At 31.8% G+C, this 20,347-nt stretch overlaps 1 protein-coding gene across 2 annotated transcripts in view; it reads left to right on the forward strand.

Moving 5' to 3' along the window:
• LOC149483868 (uncharacterized) overlaps nucleotides 1-20,347 on the forward strand; it is an 85,260-nt gene that overhangs the window by 46,106 nt on the left and 18,807 nt on the right. Inside the window, exons 2-3 of one of the 2 annotated variants that reach the window (XM_089701357.1) lie at nucleotides 4,064-4,387; nucleotides 11,295-11,351. In XM_089701357.1, coding sequence (XP_089557483.1) covers nucleotides 4,064-4,387; nucleotides 11,295-11,351 — 381 coding nt within the window. The remainder of the gene's footprint in view (nucleotides 1-4,063; nucleotides 4,388-11,294; nucleotides 11,352-20,347) is intronic. The other variant, XM_089701358.1, reaches the window with a different exon arrangement.

Genomic DNA, 20,347 nt, shown 5'->3' on the forward strand with positions numbered 1-20,347 from the left:
TTAACATAAATATTTAAAATACGTTTTTGTATTTCGTATCACCATTTAAAATATAATTAATGAATATGGATCAATGTCACACTGTAAATTACTTTGATGCATCTTATGCAAATGCAGATTGATCTATTGATACTAGAGGTCCGCGCCGCAGTCCAAAAGCCCAGCGGCGGCGCGCCGGGTGCGGCACCCGGCGCGGCGCGGCGTCGCCGGCGTGGGCTAGTTATTTTTAAAGTTATTAGGGGGTGGGCGGGCAGTAGAAATATCTCTCTTTAAGTTTAATAAAAAAGATATTTTTATTAAAATCAAGTAGCTTAACTATTTAGTGATGAACATGATAATTATAAACATTGCCAATAATTTTATTGGCAATGTTATGTCAGAGCAAGCAAAGGAGCAGGTGGGTCACCTGATGTTAAGTGGTCACCACCGCCCATAAACACTTGTAACACTAGAAGTGTTACAGGTGCTTTGCCGGCCTTTTATGGACAAATAAGCTCTTTTCTTGAAGGCCCCAATGTCGTAGTTGTTCGGGAACACCGCAGGTGGCAAATCGTTCCATAGTTTCACCGTACGCGGAAGGAAGTTGCGGGTGAAGCGGACAGTGGTGGAGCGCCAACCATCCAGATGGTGCGGATGGAACTGGTTTTTACGGCGTGTGGTCCAGTGGTGGAACTGTGCGGCTGGTAAAAGGTGGAACAATTCCTCAGAGCACTCCCCATAGCTGTAGATTCTGTACAGTATACAGAGAGACGCAACGTCTCTTCGCACTGACAGTGGATCGAGCCTATCGGAAAGCCTACGGTCATCGACAATTCGAGCTGCTCGACGTTGGATGCGGTCAAGAGGAAGGAGTTGATACTGTGGGGCTCCAGCCCAGAGATGAGAACAGTACTCCATATGCGGTCGCACCTGAGCCTTGTACAGCTGAAGTCGGTGGGCCGGCGTGAAGTACTGTCTCGATCTACTGAGCACACCAAGTTTTTTCGAGGCTAATTTAGCCTTCGCTTCCAAATGACTGCGGAATTGAACGTCACTCGAGATTTCAACTCCGAGGATTCCGATATACTAAGGGGAGTACTTTTAAACCGATGTTCTACGACAAATGGGGTCTTTTTAGCGGTGAACGCGCAAACCTGTGTCTTTAGACTTTAGGGGATTGAACTCGACAAGATTAAGTTCGCCCCAATCCGAGACTTCTTAGAAAGAAGACTCGACTTCAGACACAAGTTTGTTTCGACTCTCATTGAGGCTTTCCTTTGAGGTGGGATAATCGATATATCGATATAGTACATCGATATAGTAGACATTGTCTACTACATCGATGCGACGTTGCCGTGTTGTAACTTGTAGACAACAACGCGTGCGTGACACATGGTTCACGCGCAAAATTTGAACTCGGCGCCAATTTTTCTGTGACCCGGCGGCGGCGGCGGCGCGCCGGGGTCTCTCGGCGGCGGCACGCCGGCGTGGCGCGGACCTCTAATTGATACTCGAAGTGCTAATAAACAGAAATTCATTAATTTAAAAGTCAATATTTATAATGATATTCTCAAAATACCTACCTTTACCTGATCAATAACGTCAGACAACTCTTCACAAAACAATCGTCAAAAGGCTATCATCCTATTTGCGATAGCAAATTCTTTCGAGCATGGAAATCTACACTTGAGAATATTATTTAAATGCAATCGGAAAATTGCAATTTTGGTAGGTACCATATTATCTATGGTACCTAAATCGGAAATTGCAATTTAGGTACCATATCTATGGTACCTAAATTGCAATTTTCCGCACTATACTATAGTATACAGCAAAATATTCGCTTTATCATCTTCGTACCATGGAAAAATCCTCAATGACATAAAAAGTTGGCAAATTCCACAACGTAAAAATATGGTCAAGAATCACATAAACAAATCATGCCCATGACAATATATTACCTTGTAGTACTAAATTCTACAATAATCTTTAATCAACAAAGGCACAACCGAAAACGGCAAACCGACGCTGCATTGCTTAATTCGTACGCAAAAGCGAATACTTTTTTGAGGAAAATTTTGCAACAATCGTTATATCACTGCATTAAAAGCCACATTACAAACGTATCATCTTCCAAAATTGCGTAGTTACATTATTTATCGAAGGTTCACGTCATAAATTTATTTTATTCCAAGTTTGTATGCAGTTATTTCAAAAATTAACCGCGTTATTGTACATAACTTGAAGATTCTTTATTTTATAGCGTGTTTCTTCATCGATTTTTTTTCATTCTATATGACTCTCACGATCATAAAGAGTAATGGTTAATTCAACAGCTTAATTGGAATGTTTTCGGTTGCTGGTGTTGCATTTTATGTTTTTTAAATAACAAAATAATTTAAAACCAGAATTACAGCACTTTAAAGAATCATAACTACAGTGGGAAAATTATAATGGTGAAATAATTGCCGATAAGTTACGAATGTAGTACCTACTTGTCAATTTGACTACCTTCACGGCAAAGAACAATAAGGAAATAATAGGTATATTATTGTGTAAAATTTATCAGTTCATTTTTGTCCCTCTTATTTTCTTTTGTAAGGAGTGTTATCTGCTGCCATGGACAAAAATGCTTACTTTTTAAATGAAGTTTCTCGAACATGCTAGTTTCATCTCGTCAAGATAGAGAAGAGACAGAAGCAAATTATTTAAACACTTGGCTACCAAAGAGTGCAACTTTCCTACTAAAGACAATTTATAAAGTTAAAGGAACTTCTGAAGTAACATAATGCGCTTTTACTCTACTGTCCCATTAGTAGGCTATCTTTTATTACACTTATTCATATCTTTCAGTAATCTTGAAAGGCGTAATCATTTGTTACTAATAAAAGAATTCCATTGTGCAACTCCGCAGCGATCTACAACAAAAGCCTAACAAATAATTGATGAATATCGGAATTCTGGTATCATAAAGCTTAGTCATTGAAAGCGAAATGTGTATCGATGATTTATCTTAATTGTAATCAAATCAATAGCTTTGGTTCGTTATTTGGAGGTATTTTAACCTTCATCAGAAATACAAATCTATGATTCTTTATTTTATATGAACTAGCTTCTACACCCGGATTTCAGGTTAGTCTAGACAAAATTAAAGAAGCTTTTATTATAGAAGCCGGTTTTGAAGATTTAAGTAATCACATTGTTATTTTGTTTGACGTTCAATATTACAATTGGGTAGGTATCATAAAACCCTATGTAAAGTAATATGTAAAAATACCCTAAAGTCTTGCCACACTGAATAAAAGCATACTGTACTTCTCCACACAAGATTAACATCTATGTACACGTCCATAAATTGTCTAATTACATCCATATTTACTCTCAACAAATAGTAATTAAGTCAAACCCTGTATTAAAACCGCCTTGAAATCGTCAAGGATGTTTAAAACAAAGCAAATGAGCTACTTTTTGGATTTATCGCATCCTTTTACCAGCCCTGCGATTATTAAGTACTTGACTTCCTTACATTCATGGAAGATAGCAGATAAGAGCATATTGTTCTTGTTATGGTTAATAGCACAGTAGCGTACTTCAATATTTATGCTAAACACGCAAGAAGATTACATACAAGGGCATGATATGAATCTTTTTGAAAGTTTTTTTTTTTCTTATTCTTATATTATAGTGAAGTAATATCAATAGGAAAGGGTGGAGGATTTCGTTTATTATATTGTTTTCTAAAAAAACATAATGCATAAATATTATGCTTTATAAATGTTTTATTTATCCAGTATTGATATTTTAGTTTTGTACCTATCTACTATCTCTATTCTTACAAACTACTACTAACTAGATTGACTCAGTTTATCTCAGATTCCCCATACCAATTATTATAATACCCACTAACTACTTTAATTCTTAACACATTACCTTAATTGTTAAAGCCTTTCCACTACTGGAATCCCAAAGAGAACGGGGAACCAGATAAAAATGACGTCTATCTCGATTCAAATTCAATTTTCCTACTTCATATGATTGGTCTTCCGCGCGGTCATTTTTATCTGACATTCTCCTTTCTCCGCAGATTTCCAAGAGTTGGCGCGCCAGAACAAAATCACTACGCAGATACTGGAAGCGTTTATACAGAAGAAATTGGGATTAGCGAGTCCAAACTACAGGGCACCATCGATATTCGACATTCTGCCTGGGAAGAAGCCAGAAGATCGACCAATACGGCAATCTATGGTCGATCGCTTGAAAGAACCTTCCTCTGAGGGTGCAGATAATGAAGAAAATCAAGATATGAATGAAGAGGTGGAACAAGAGGCTGTCGAGGTTCCAGAGTATACCGACTTTGATGCTTTACAAAGCGTGGAGAGCGAACAGATTGATTCAATATACTCTGAAGGTAAACAAATAAACAATTTAGGTATATTACGTGGCGTATTATTTACGGTTACTTGGTTATAATTTGTGCAATAAAGTTATTTATTATCATTTATGATGACACATAAAATGATTATTATCTGCCTATTATTATTATATGCGTTAACCACGAATGTTGAATGTAGAAAATAAATAATTTGGAAAATCCAAAAGTGCACGCCTCATAATTTTTTTTTAATAAATATTTATTAATTATTATTTTTGTTTATTTAATAACAATTAAACCACATCGAATCAGACCCTGAAAAATGAAAGGGTTCTATTCCTGAGCATACTCAAGCGTAAGAGAAAAAAAAAGACTCGATTAGTAAAGTATTTCGGTCGCTATCGTGTTAACAAGAAAAAGGATCCGCACATACAGACACACGGACGTCCAAGACAGAACTTTTTTAAACTGTTTTTTAACTAGTTTAAATAACAAAAATGACATCGAAAATATCATGAACGTTAAAAATAGTGTTTTTTTCTTAATATGTGTGTGTATGTATTATCTTACAAGTGCAATGTATGATACATAAAGACATTTTAAGTTTGAAAAATCAGATGTTTTGCGCGAAGTGACAGTAGTACCCACCTCAACGCTTCGCTTATGAGGCGTGCAATTGCAAAAGTTGTTCATTGTGAACAATTTTAGTAGCCATAAAAATGGTTTAAAAGTTTTAATAAAATAAAGGAGCGTTTATTTCTAATGTAATCATAAGTTTTACGTAAAACTCATTTAGACTGTTTGCTAATAAATATTGGTTTTGCTCCAAATGAGAAACGCAAATAATGCGTAAAGTTTTGCTGGTTTCGCAGCAGCATTGCCACGCTAGTACAAACGGAGGAAGGCATTGACTTATATTACTTTAGGAACACATTACACACTACGAAAAATTGCGAAAGCACTGTTAATTTAATTACCAGCTAGGTGTTTAGTCCGTTGGTATATTTACGTGACGCAGTGTGCATACTATTCGGTCCATGTCATTTTTAAATGTTGGCATTTTGCAATTTTATTCGCCTAGTGCTGAAATATTGGATTGTAGTAAACTGCCAGAAGGCTGTCTTGATAGTTTTCTTATAAACAGACTTAATTAAAGTTCTGTGGAAGCATAAAATATAATGTTGGTAGTGATACTATCATACTACTAATAATAAAATTGATATGTACCTAATTTGTAGGTCTGTAAAAAGTAACAACAGTCAATGCATTCTTCGAGTATACCTAAAGTAAATGAGTCTGTTCAGATTTTACATTACATATACCTATGCGTTAAAAATAAACGGATATGCCAGAATGGTCAATAAAAAAATATGCTAGTGCCTGCGGCGAGTCCTGTCTTACAAAAGAAAAGACGTGAAACTTTATATACACTAGAACTAACTGGTTTGGTTCATCTTGCACTTAGCATAGTTTTATATCGCACAAAAAGTCGCTCTTGCAAGGTCAATGTTAATGTACGTCTTGGTGTTAACAGGGTTCTACAAAAATAAATACGCATAGCTTGAGTATTAATAGTTTTTGAAAAACAGCAACGTAATTAGGTATATTGTGTGAAAGTAAAAATAAAAAGAAATTTAGTAAAAAAATAAAGGAACAAGTCCTACGAATAAAAACTTTCAGAACAAAATGCTTAGGTTAAGTTTAGCTACAGGTTAGGTTTTTAAAGTCACATTCTTTTCTCTATTAGATACTAACACCGAATATAGCGATTGTTTAAGTTTTATAATGTACGGAATCTACAAATCTATATAAATTGGTGACTTCACCATTAGTTTTTAATTAGGTACCTTGTTATACAAGTTTAACAAGTGACATTTGCAGATTAGAGATAATTTCGATGCATCATTGGTCGTTCAGTCATCCGAAACAAATAAAATCTCTGGTAATTCTATTGTAATGAATGTTTGTGGGCGAGATTTTATATAGGCAAAGATATAATTCATACATATAATATTTCCAAACACTTTATGGATCAATGGATCAAAGTAAAGTGAAAAGATCAAACATAAGACCTCGATTAAGTCCTCTTTGTTTTAAATTATACGTATATTATCTTATAGTTCAGATCATGTACAAATAGATTTTACGTTAGTAATCCATTTGCATATTATTATGATGTTTTGATAATTAAAGAAATGGTCACTAGCGACATTTATTTCCGCATTGTCTGATGCTTCTGTGTATTTGCCTATAAGAGGCTACTTACTACACCTGGTATATTCTCATTTTTCGGTGTGAAAATGTAGGTACGTACAACGTACCTGATTTTTAAACGGTCTTATGTTCTACTCTGTTCCGTTCTAAATTTGTACTTGCATTCTAATTGATAACAATAAGTGCGTGGGTGAGTACAAATTCTTCTCTTCTGAAGTTGAACCGATAAAATGGCTTTTAGCAGACGAAATACGTAGTAAACGTAATTTTTTAATATCTGACCTTACTTTGTACAGAACCAATTTTAATTTCACGTTAACCATTGTAGGCGTTGACCTTTCAACTTTACTGCACCAAGATTATTACTAATAATAATGTATTGATTAGATCCAAATGTTACATTTATTATTCAAATCGAATAACATTCAATCAATGTAATTATTATCAAATCGCTATTAACACGGTTATTAAAATAACATCATCTCGATTTCGAACAGCCTTGACATAATGTCATAGTACCCATAAATCAAGATTATTATTCGTGATATGAACACTTTTAAATGTCAAAAGTTTACGGTGATTTATGCTACATAAGTAGATCAAATAACCTTAATACAGCGGAAACGATTCAGTACCTACTGCGATAGTTTTCGTATCGTTTAAATAAATTATACTATTTATATCTTCATGCGGAAGTTTTTAATTTTTTTTTCTACCTGAATCGATAGAAGAATTATACAACTACTATAAAGGGTATTTCTGAACTTATAGATCTCTTCGTACAAAGCTCTACAATATGCTCTACGATATGTTGTGCTATGTATGTATATGCAATACATAATGTATACCACAATCCACATACTTCCTCTTGTATCATCTATATGTATAGCTATTATTTTACTGCACTCTATACAAGGCGGATGGTTAAAAAAACCTTTCGAGTAGGGCTAATAGGACAAACATGTATTTAAAGAAACAACTATTACCTAAGCTAGGTATCTAATTAAAAATCGTCAAGACGAATTTGTTATAATTCAACCAAATCAGAAAATTATGCAAAACTATTTCCAGCATATGAAACTAGGCCAAGTCAAGGGTCAAGACAATAAATATTTAAAAAATCATATTAATAAGGATTTGATGCGCTTACATTGAATTAAATCAGAAGTCCAATATGACTTTTACAGCCAAATATTATATGTTATTGAAGCAATACCAAATATGAATATTTCATGTGCATTTAAAAGAAATTTAATGCACTTTAATCCATCGTTATATCTCAATAAAGCATACCTAACAAGGAAAATTAATAAGTTATTGTATGGAAGCAAATAAAATCTAACATACAAAAAGGTAGTAGGTATCTAAGTAACCTGTATGCGCATCATCACTACTAAACAAAGTCACTTTTTCTGTCCCTATGTCTTTTTGTAAGCTTAATTCTTTAAAATAAAAGTACGCAACGGATTTTGATGCGGTTTTTTTTTTATAGATAGAGTGATTGAAGAGGAAGGTTTATATGTATAATTTATTAGGTTTTAGATACAGCGGGCGAAGCCGCGGTTGGAATGCTAGTTTATTAATAATTCCATCCCCAATCGTACAAAGGACATTCATCATCGAATGATTTGAACTGTTCTTGTTGCAATAAAACAATACAACATCAACTATGTATCAACTACCATCGCTATAACTAAAATATTTATGAGAAGACGACCCACTGCGATTAAAAGACAGGTTCTTGACAGCTGTATGTATCGACGCTTACCATCTGACTACCCATGTGCACTTGGATTTTTTGCATTATTTATAAAAAACTTCGTACTTTTAAGATTAACTAAATTACAGTAATTACCTTTCCATCAAGTTACTTGCTGGGAGGAATAAAGTTCGTATAAATAACTCAATCGTGTGATATCATTATAAAAATCGAGATTCACTTAACGAGCCACTTAAGTGTGCTTTTAAGTATACAGGGTGTCCCACTGTTGGTATACTAAGCTCGAAGGAGGTTATAGTTTTGCCTATGCTGAGTACGTAAAAAATACTTAAAAAATTCCAGACGCATTTTTTTTTCAAATAGATGAAATCTTAAAACTCTATGTGTACACCCATAGCAAGCAACCCGCCCATTTTTGCCACTAGCACGTGAGCTATCGTTTAAGATTATGTTTTCATAGACAAAATGCTCACATTAGAGAAGCGGTATATGACGACTGCGCGAAGCTAGAGAAGAAAACATGGATTTTCAGGAAAAAATTATCAAAAAAATTTTAACGTAATTTTGTTGTTTATGTATTTTTTACGTGATCAGTGTATGCAAAACTACAAGTTCCTTCGCGCTTAGTATACCAATAGTGGGACACCCTGTATATATACCAACATCAATATTCGTTCGTTAATCTGATGACACCTTGAGGTTAAATCAGGTGATCGGTCTTTAGAACAACAGCAAGTAAAGTTGTTTAATTATAGGTATAATGTTTTTAGCTTTTAATGTGTTTAGATTTTCATTTTAAAGTTTTTAGTGCAGCCGATTTTATCTATACTTAATATTAAAAAGCTGAAGAGTTTGTTTGTTTGAACGCGCTAAGCTCAAGTACTAATGGTCCGATGTGAAAAACTCTTTCGGTGTTAGATATTCCATTTATCGAGGAAGGCTATTATAGGCTATATAATATGATCACGCTAAGACCAACAAGAGGGGAGCACTGCAGGTAAAACCGCGGGGCAAAGTGTCTAATAGCGGTATATTTACGTGATTGTAGATTTTATTGGCAGATTTGCAATCATTAGTTAATATTGGTTTACATAGATTATAAAACATGGGAGCTGGAAAATTCGGATTATTAATTAGCATTTTATAAAATAAACCCGTGATCCTTAAATATATCAATAAAATATAAAAACAAAGGTTCTAATTTACATAATTGAAACGTGAAAAATGATTGGCCTACTATAAATTGGTTTAATTATCACGAATAATTAATATACCAGTATAGTTCCTTCTATAAAAAATAAAATTTATTTTAGTTTATCTTGTAAAATTCAAAGCTATGAGCATATTATTTCAATTAATGCGTTAATTTGCATCATGGAATAATTAAAATTTGCAATATCTAGTATGAACGTGTTGAATATTCTTACAAAATCTTGTCGGAAGCACTTAACTCATTTAGGGTGCACTCACACACATCAGTCACCGTCAAGTCACCGATGACTGATCGGTAACGGTTTGTATACGTATCCACAAACACCAGTCACCGTCATGTTGTCCGTCAGTCACGTCGCCGGTTTGACTGAATCATTGAACACATACATCAGGTTAGTCAGTGATTAGACGTGTGTCACGCTAGAGAACATGTAGCAATTATTGACGGTAGACGACGCTGACTGAACTGAGACGTGACGGCACCGGGTGAGTGGGGATAAAAGTATGATACATGTATGGAAAGATTATTTGACGTGCCTGACCGGTGACGTCACTGATAGATTTCGTGCCGGCGACTGTCGTGTGGGAACAGAGTCATACTAGAACTATTGATACATATTTTTTTTAATCCTGTCCGGTGACGTGCCGTGACGGTGACTGATGTGTGTGAGTGCACCCTTAATAGTGAATGAATTGAAACGAGTACCTAGGTACCTACTTTTGTTACAATAAAAAAAAAACATAATATGTATCTTACTACCATGAAGAAATGAGATGAAGGAGAGATAGACAACAACTAATATAATTTAAATAATTTCAAATAATCTATTCAATAATGAAATAATCAATTTCAATTGTACATTTTTGTTGCATATAGCATAATATGTAACCAGGGATATACCTATAGGTACATATTATAATTATGCGTAATAAAAAACTGTGATTTGTAGTAAGCTTGGTACTTATATTCATTTATTGTAACTCTTGAAGCTTTTAGAACAGTTTTTCCACAGAGTTTTTCCCAGTTTCCGCAATGTCAGCTTTCGTAGATATCAGTTTTACTATTTTAGACCATAATCCTAGAGATTAGCAACAATGTAGGCATCCTTCAACTTTCTATTTCCCTAGTACTTATGACGTAACCCTTTTATGTCTAGAAATATTGTATTTATAGTAGGTACCTAAGTGTTTTTCAAGATAGAATTTTAGCAAAATAATTTCTCACATTATTTATAGAAAACTTTTTAACAAAAGAACTTAAAAAGCTATTTATTGGCAAATCTATTTTGAGAAATGGTCCAGCTAAGTAAGTCAAGGGCCGATTTTTCAATGCTCGGATAAAACATATTCGTCGAGTAATGTATAAAACTACCATTTTAAAAACGTATTCTAATTGCCCGTATTTGACAGTTTACGTGACATTTTAATATTATCGTGTAATACTTTATTGGACGGATAAGTTTTATCCAAGCATTGAAAAATCGGCCCTTAAGTAAGTAAGTATGTGTCCTGAAAAATATATGAATTTTACGCATTAAAATTGTATTATGCTAGTAAATTTCAGCAGGATATTTTTGTATGTACAATGTACATACTTGTTTTTGTTTTTTTTTTACTTTATAGCACATTATATTTACACCTAACTATTATGTTAAATAGCACTCAGTTTATTCGAATAACTTGTGTTTAGAATATATGCAAATCCGTATACGGATGGAAAGAAGGTTGCTCTACATTTTTGGTGTTCTATGAACTCATCCGAACCATTTAATCCAAGGTTATGTTTTATTGTTTCAGGTAGGAGTAAAAAGTATTCCAGCCAGTCGCTTGACGCGGATTTGGAACCTAGCTATCGTAAGCAATCGATTTAGATCTTATAGTCATATAAGTTTTTCTATATTTTAAGATCATTTATAATATATGGATAAACGTCATGATCCAGAAACAGTCTTTGATATTAATAATAAATATTTATAATTTAATTTTCATATTAAGTGGTTATTTAAAATAATTATTATTAATAAACGCTTTAAATATAGATGACAAACGTCATAAATGATCGACATCCTGTTTTTGATCGTCAAATCGAACATTATAGATTTAATTCGACAATTCGACCCATTAATGACTGATTAAAAATTAATGTCAAACGTCGCAATTAATGATGCTTCAAGGAAGCGACATGATGGTCACAGATAATTATTTTGCGTGCCGTATTGATTTTTTATGTAAATATATATCACAATATTAAGAAAATCCGATATGATGCTCCCAATTGATATTGAGATTTATAACCATAAAATATTTATAATTATCGTGCTATATTTTGAACTTAAACATAAATTAAAATAATCATCCTTAACATATTCGATATATTAGGTATATAAATATGTATAATTATTAAATCGTTAATTATACTACCTACCTATATTTAAATATTATATCAAGAACTAAATCGATGCGACATCATTTAAAATCGATTACTTCTATTTGAGAATGATAAAATAACGCTTTTTAAATATAAGAATGTTATAGTGAATACTAAACCAGTTGAAATAATGTACGACTGCAATTCCTTAAACAGGAATCTCTTGGCAATAAAGTGGAATTATTAAATAGTATGGCTTGAATAGCATTAATGTTTTTTTTATTCCTATAAAGAACACAGAATATAATTTATTAACGTGTCGTTCGAGTACCTAATTTAATTCAGATAACGTTTTTATTTAATCAAGTTTATAACTTTTTTATTGAATCATAGACACGTAATAATCTGAAGATATCTGCGTAGTATTTGTGTCAAATATGCACAATTAAAAAATTATACAAAAAGTAATCCATCGTTCAGTCGTGTTGCCATAAAGAGAAAAAAAACTAATCCATCAGTATCCAATTAAAAAATGGAAGAATTTATTCTTAATTCAAATTCTGCACAGATAAAAAGCAACACCCAACTTTGTTCTCGTTTCGTTCTAAACCAGACTTTGCCTTTCCAGTAAAAAAAAATAATATGAAGTAATTCTTAATTCAAATTCTGCACAGATTAAAAATGTGAGCATACGTTTGTAACACAGACGTGACATTTGAACCGGCCAGCTAGCACCAACTACCAAGGCTGTCGCTTCACGCAATCTGCACATATCTGATTGCACTGAATTAGCCCTTACTACTTATTCTCATTTAGTTATAAAGTAATTACACTAGTTATCATTAATTTTTGCTTTATCATTAATTTTGAGATCAATTTGCTATTTTAAACGACCAGGTAAAATGTTAGTAACAAAATATATTATGTCACTGAAGATTTAATATATTCAGAAAAAGAACCCTCACTTTTTAAAATACAAATACGTAACTTGAAAACTATTTTTCAACTCAAATAAAAAAAATGTAAATATATTATTATCATAAATCCAAAGCAATGTTATAAGATCGACTATAATAGAAATAATCAAAATCTCATCAGCTTCATCACTGTTATACAAAGAGTATGCATATTACTGTAGATGATTGATTTTGATATAATTATATTATTATAAGCGCATTTTAACATACACTATACCTTGGAATGGATCAAATTACAGGAGATTGGTATCAGACATCAATCGTTCATCAATCCTTCTCTATATTGAAAAATATAAATTAAGTATAAAAATAATATTCAAACATTATTGAAATAATTTAGTGTACTATTGTAAAATTCTATTTGTATTGAAAAAGATAAAAAATTACATCCGACTCCTGCAGTTCTCACGATATTATTTGATGAAGTACTATGAAAAACAAGAACAAATAATATTTACAAGACACCATTACCATTATCATTAAAAATTATACTTAAAGAAGATAGTTATACCTGGTCTATAAAGCAGTGTATGCAAAAAGAAACCACTGATAAATTACCCTCTATAGCGTCTTGTAAAAATAGTACGAACAAATAAAATAGTCGAATTAAAACAACTAGTAGGCCTTGCCCTTTAACGTTCGTTTACTTTGCGTTATAGAGCATTGATCTACTGTAACAAGTTCTGTACATACAGAATAAGTGTAACCTTGTAATAGTATCATCAACTTGGTGTCAGGCATGAATGGCTGCTATAAATCAACATCACTATTCACTTGTTTTTGTTTGAAAGTATTAACATTAAAATGGGCAGCGTTGGCCCAACAAATTATCATCGAAGTTTGCCCCATTACAACGACTATGAATAAACATCTTGAATGCCTCTACTCCCGCAATGCTGCCCAATGCTTTGCCAATGCTTAGAGCATGCCCATTGTAAAGAGGGCCTGTAAGAACTAAGAGGAATTATTTTTATTGAATTTTTAATGTGAAACATGATTGAGTTTATGGTTAAATATTAAAGTTGTTAAAAAAACTAGGTAATTACCTTAACATTTAGATTCGTTTAGATTTCAGTAACACTAAAATTTTGCAACAATTAACTTTAGTATTTTTAAACACACAGGACATGATAGATTGACTTCTCAATCTAAGAAGCGTTTTACATTTTGCTATGTTCCTATATATCTATTAGTACATATTTCTCGTCTGAACCACTTTCCCTTACTTTCCTATTGTAGTGTAGACATGTTTTACTATTATTATTATTCGTTAACATGGAATTGATAAAGATCGTAATTAATGGATACGTAATGTCGAAATATATTTTGTTTGGCAAGATTAATATAACTTTATTGATGAGCTTATTATCTTAATTCAACTTCTCAATCGTCTTTTCAATCTCATATACTTACGCTCCGAAAAATTACGTTTTATAATATAGTCCTCGTACGATGACGATGACGAACCAGCCCCCCTAGCCAAGTGTCTTTCTATTAGCGTAAAGTTTAATAGAATAGATTATGAATGTATGAGATTGACGTTTGATTACGACGACGACGACGATTGATTACGTCAATCTCATACATTCATAATCTTTTCTATTAAACTTTACGCTATAGAAAGCCACTTGTCTAGGGGGGCTGGTGTGATAGATGCAATGATTTTAATAATTAAAAATCACTACATAGTATAAAACAAAGTCGCTTTCTCTGTCCCTATGTCCCTATGTCCCTATGTATGCATATTTAAAACTACGTAACGGATTTTGATGTGGTTTTTTTTAATAGATAGAGTGATTCAAGAGGAAGGTTTTAGTATATAATTTATTATGTTTTAGACAAAGCAGGCGAAGCGACGGGCGGAAAGCTAGTATTATACAAAATACAAAAGTAATTACAATGACCATTTGAAACAAATATTTCGCAATAGAAATCAATATATTCTTGCTAGTGGTTGTTAAACATTTATAAGTTCAAAGAGCTTCTACAGATCTTCTTCCATGGTCGATTACCGCTCAATTGCTTTATCTTTCTTTGTGTTCGAAGACTAAACAGATTCTTACTGTTTCACTTATAGCATTGTAAATACATACTCTTATTGTAAAGTAGATAATAAATCAACTCATCTTATTAGGTACCAATAGATGTAACTTATAATAAGCATCAATCAATAGTAGAAATAGTATTGAGCAAGTCACTTACCACACTCAAAAAGCCACAAATCGAATGTAAGAAGGCACAGCAATGTATTATTATTCATTGTTGATGCAATTTAATGTGCCCTCATAATAATTCCGTATGTTCTCAATAATTTTAAGGATTTTATTGAAATTATCCTTTCAAAATTTAATGGAATTCCCTTATTTATGTCTCTTTTGTGTTCCGACAAAGTCCATACATGGTAGTGTAAATGTTTAATCTGATATTTGATAGGTTCAAGTTCAGGACGAATATTTCAGTCAATAACTTGGATTCTTTGTCGTGAATGTGTCGATAAATTCGCTTTAAGATAAAATTAATTGTTACGGCTTACGTTTCATGAAGGCGTGTATTGAAAATATAGGAAGGTTTAAGGAAACCAAAAACTAATAAATTCACCTGCAACATTAAGAAGCATTTCTTTTGTGTAAATGCCCAGAAATGAAATATTTTATGAGCTTACGATTTGGACACATTTTTATTGGGAGCGAAGTCTTGCTTCCTTGTTTGTTAAATACTCGCTATGATTCGCTACTCTACATTTGCGTATAAGGTTTATCAATTATTTTGTAGAGTTTAATATTATTTCCATATTTTCATGGGACACCTTGGTAAAAATTAAGATTATGGCTCCTACAATTGTAATTATTATCTACGTGGGTACTTATATAAATAATTTTGAATTTGTTAAACTTTTTTGCATATCTGATGTTGATTTTTCAACTTTATTGAACTTTATTGAAAAAACGTTTAAAAAATCGTTATTACGAAAGTATACACCAACGGCTCTATTAAAAGTAGACTCGATACAAGTGTCTATATGAAAGATCTATTTAAGTTGTCATGTAGAATCTAAACATATGAAGGAAGATCATTGTCATAATTATTGCCAAACGCCAAACTAATCCCCCGTTAGGATAAAAGTTTAAATTGCATTTTCACGGTCACATCCCCTCAAATCAATATAATACGTAAATATACTGAGTCAAACCTTGTAAAGGTCAGCAATGGACATTTGGTAAGCCTGGTTTGCGACATCTTCAGTGGTAACAACACGCTTGACCGCAAAGAATGCGGCTTTCAATCTGAAGGTTACATAAAGCTTGCTTATTTTATCATAGGAGGTGCTTAGTAGAAGTAAAACGCTCGAGACGAACGCGTGTTTCGAATGCGCGCGCGCGACGCCTAAAACATTTTTAGTGCTGGCAAGTTTTTGGGTGACTCATGAGGTTAACTGTGCATTTATAACCTTTTTATAATTTATTTTTTTAATCTGTAAGTGTTATGCTTCGCCATCATAATTTAAAAATAAAATCATTAGCTATTCGATTTTCAAAAAGTTTGACGTTTCTTCCCGCCTAGGAGTGACCTTGACATAAAAGTGACAGGACTCAAGCGATCAAATATTTCTTGACATGCAGCAGCCAGCAACCCGCGGTTGAAACAGGTTTCATACATAAGTGAAACCTCCATAATTTCTATTCACTTTTACTCTCTATAGTCTGTGACGTGTGTCTTATAACCAATTTCGTTCACTTTTTGTTCGAACTCGATATTATAATATCTTAAAAATACATTGATATTTGATATAAGTTATAACTATATTGCACTGCACGAAAAATAAATGTTTCTGAAATATTTTGTACACTATGCATTTTTATCAATAGGCTCTGAAATATATATAGGTATAATTTCCTAATGTGATAATTAATAAATTAAATTATATTAATATTTTTTCATTACCATATTAGCTAACTAGCAACATCCATGCAGGTACATTTTCATCATTCTTTGCTTGCATCAACAGGTTAATAACAATGTAACGCAATATTTCATCTAATGATAGAGTAGAGGATTTTACTGGAAAATCAGATTTAAGTCTTCTTGATTTGTATCGCAATCGATGTTTTAATTTATAATATCAATTTATCCTTTCGAAAAAAAGGTTTTTTTCCACTCGTGACATAGAAAAAAAGGCATTGATCTATCATGCTTTAATCATATCATGCTATAAATTAAACTAATAAAAATATTATGTAACCTTTAGAGGATAATGTATTCCAAATTTTATAACAAAAAAGTACAAACAAAAAGTTTGATACATCCTAATAAGGTCAAGTTAATTAAATATCTTACCAACCAACAAAAACATTTTTTTATGTAAATCATTCATCAATCAATCAATCTCAATAGTCCACTTACAGGCTTAAGTAGTAGATTTTGAGTTATTTATTTTTATTTTTTTCGTCAAATATCCTGTAAATAAATAGTAAAATTTTCATAAAGAGCCTCCTTAGCTCTAAACTCTACTGCCTTATTTCATAATTCTAAAAAAATAACAAGGTCAAAAGTTTCCAAGTATCCAAACTAGTCATCTTATGATCTTCTAACATATTATTATTTTTTCATTAATTTAAATTGCATTCAAATGTTGATTACTGCTAAGTGCTAATATATTTTTCCGAGAAATACTTTTGTAATCTGTATTTAATTGATATCTATGACAAAATGTTTGTTAGTGATTTACTTCAATGCAGTTAATCTTTATGTAAGCGCAAAACATTACATAATTTGTAAACTAACAGGTAGTGTTGCCAGTTGCGACTATGGCGTTTTCAAATTTCGCAACGGAAAATATTTTTCCTTTTAAATTGTCTGCTATTTGATAGAAATATTAAAATAAAGACAGATAAAACCTATCCTATGTCCTTTCTCAGGTTTCAAGCTATCTCTCTACCAAATTTTGTCCAAATTGGTTCAGTGGTTGAGGCGTGAAGAAGAGACAGACAGAGTTACTTTCGTCTTTCTAATTAAAAGAATCTAAGTAGGACTATTTTGAAAAAAAAAACGATTCAAAAGCTTCTTCAAGATTAAAAACCTGCAAATAACAGTGAAGATGCCAATTTTCCTTGAATATAATTGAATATTAGAAGAATTCAATATGCAAATATAATCTCCTTCACTTTTAAACACGGATACTCTCTGTTGTAACTTCATAGTCGTATTGATGCATCACATTATATTATACATTTTTTAATAGATAACTTGTTTTACCGGAAGGCGGGCGACGCTAAAATACATTAAAATGAATGAAAATAGCTATTAAATAAAGACCTGAGATGGACACTCATGGACCTGAGACTCAATTTTTATAAAAAAAATCATGCATGTAAACGTGGCTAGATTTCCGTGAAGTAAAATGTGCTTAAGTTTTCAAACCACACTCTAATTTGAGCCAAAAACTACAATATTTTTCAAGTAAAGGATTAGATAAAGGTAGTTAAATGAATAAATTAGTGTTTTGACTGTAGAGAAATTATATTTGTACCTACTAGCATCAGTCCACGCCCGTCCTTTCATGAAAACTGCCTTTACTTTACCTGTATGTCCAAGCCCAAATTTATATCATGTTAATAAGTAATTTTTGTGTAATATAACGTGAATGTGAATATTCACATCAATGCAAACTTTCGTATTTAATCTATTAGGAAGTAGAATACGACACGATCATAAGACGTTACAAAAAGTGTTAATATATTTCGTGATAAATATTCTTATCTATGTAAAGTATCATTAATAATCCGTATCTTTATTTACAAGGAGAGTTAAATCATTAATTAAAAGTATTTTAACGGAAATAAAATTTTTGGTATAGTCGTTATGCGCTTTGCCCTTGTTCATTGTATGCAATACTTGAAATATGTGGAACCGGTAAATCGCGAGGTTTCTGAACTATTTTGAGTTAACAATACAATAGTAAACTTCCGCGAATAATCATTGTTTCAATATAATAAATCAGTTTATATTAAAGTTAAGCTTTGCAATGATTAATACAAATTGAATACTAATCCTAAAGATTTTTTGTTTGTCATACCAAAGGGTCATAACTCATAAAAGTAGGATTCTATACGAAAATAACGAAACAAAACATGATCAGTTTTAACTTTCCTGTCTCTGGCTGAAAAGGCTAGACTTATTATAGCGGTTCTTTCACTAAAGATAGATATCTTATCACTAAGGTGTTTAATTATTACTTTTAGAGATGCCCATAAAAAGGTACCGTAGACAAAATCGCGAGCATTAATTGGTAACTTATTTATATTAGTCAATAGTCCATATCATAATAAATATAACAGGTTTGTGTAATAAGGAATTTTTTCAAGCCTCCGTTTATAATATTTATACATCGTAAAGAACAAGATTATTGTTAAATGAAGCAGCTTATTATTCCGTTATTTATAACATTAAGGTAAATTATGTCTTTATTCGATTGTAATTCATTGAAGTAAATCACTGCTATTTACACGCTCGATATTTTTTTAGCTCATATAAAAAGTGGTTGTTAAATGTTAATTTTATTACTATAGGTACTATATCTACTTGTAATATATAACGAACTCAACTCATAATATAACGAAGCAGTTTTATTTATACTTTATACGTATAGTTTTACTTAAGAAATTATAATATAACAATTTAAATTCAAAATTCAAGCTAAGGGGCTTACGCCATCTGCTGAGGTAAGAAATCATTTAACAGCATAACTATTTTTTTTTCATTTAAATAAAAAAAATAAAATAAATATAATCTAATCAGACAATTTAAGACATAATCTAAGTATTTCATCATAAACTGTCCCATAAACAAATTCACAAGTAAGATGTTAATCGACGCTCGTTAAATATATAATTATATGCAGGAAAAATTACTTAACAATGCGTGCAAGAGCGCCCAAATAACACTTATTATTATAACATTATATGGCAATGTTGCAAATATTTTTGAAACATAAATTACCTACATGTCTTCGTAACGACCCACAATTCTTTCTTGTGTCAGTGACGAAACTTTTTATGATGTATTGTTAGTTTTTAAATATTATTTCTGTATACGTTTGTGCTTTTATAGTACCTACTTTATATAAGTAGCTAATATTTACAATTAATGAAAATACAAAATATTGAGCACCTACATTTAAAGTGTCAATTTCATTTAATTAAAATTGACACTTCTTAAATAATATTTTCATATGTAGTAAATATTGCATTGAAAAATAATTTAATTTAACACATAAGTAAGCGTTGTAAAATGTGACCTTAAATTATAAATAAGAATTACACAAAAATCGATATTTCGGCGATAAGACATTAATCACGGATTTAAATCGGTTCAAAAAATCTTAATTAATTATTTGTCCTTACCAATGACCGGAAAATATTATGTGATCTTAAATTCCCATATAAATGCATGTTACTCATAAAACACGTGTATGAGTATATTTAAATAGTAAATAAAATTTTAAATTG

This window comes from Colias philodice, chromosome 12 (assembly GCF_061535455.1).
Source record: "Colias philodice isolate Cphi_HAF_F1 chromosome 12, ilColPhil1 Martin Lab GWU primary, whole genome shotgun sequence".
Lineage (NCBI taxonomy): Eukaryota > Metazoa > Arthropoda > Insecta > Lepidoptera > Pieridae > Colias > Colias philodice.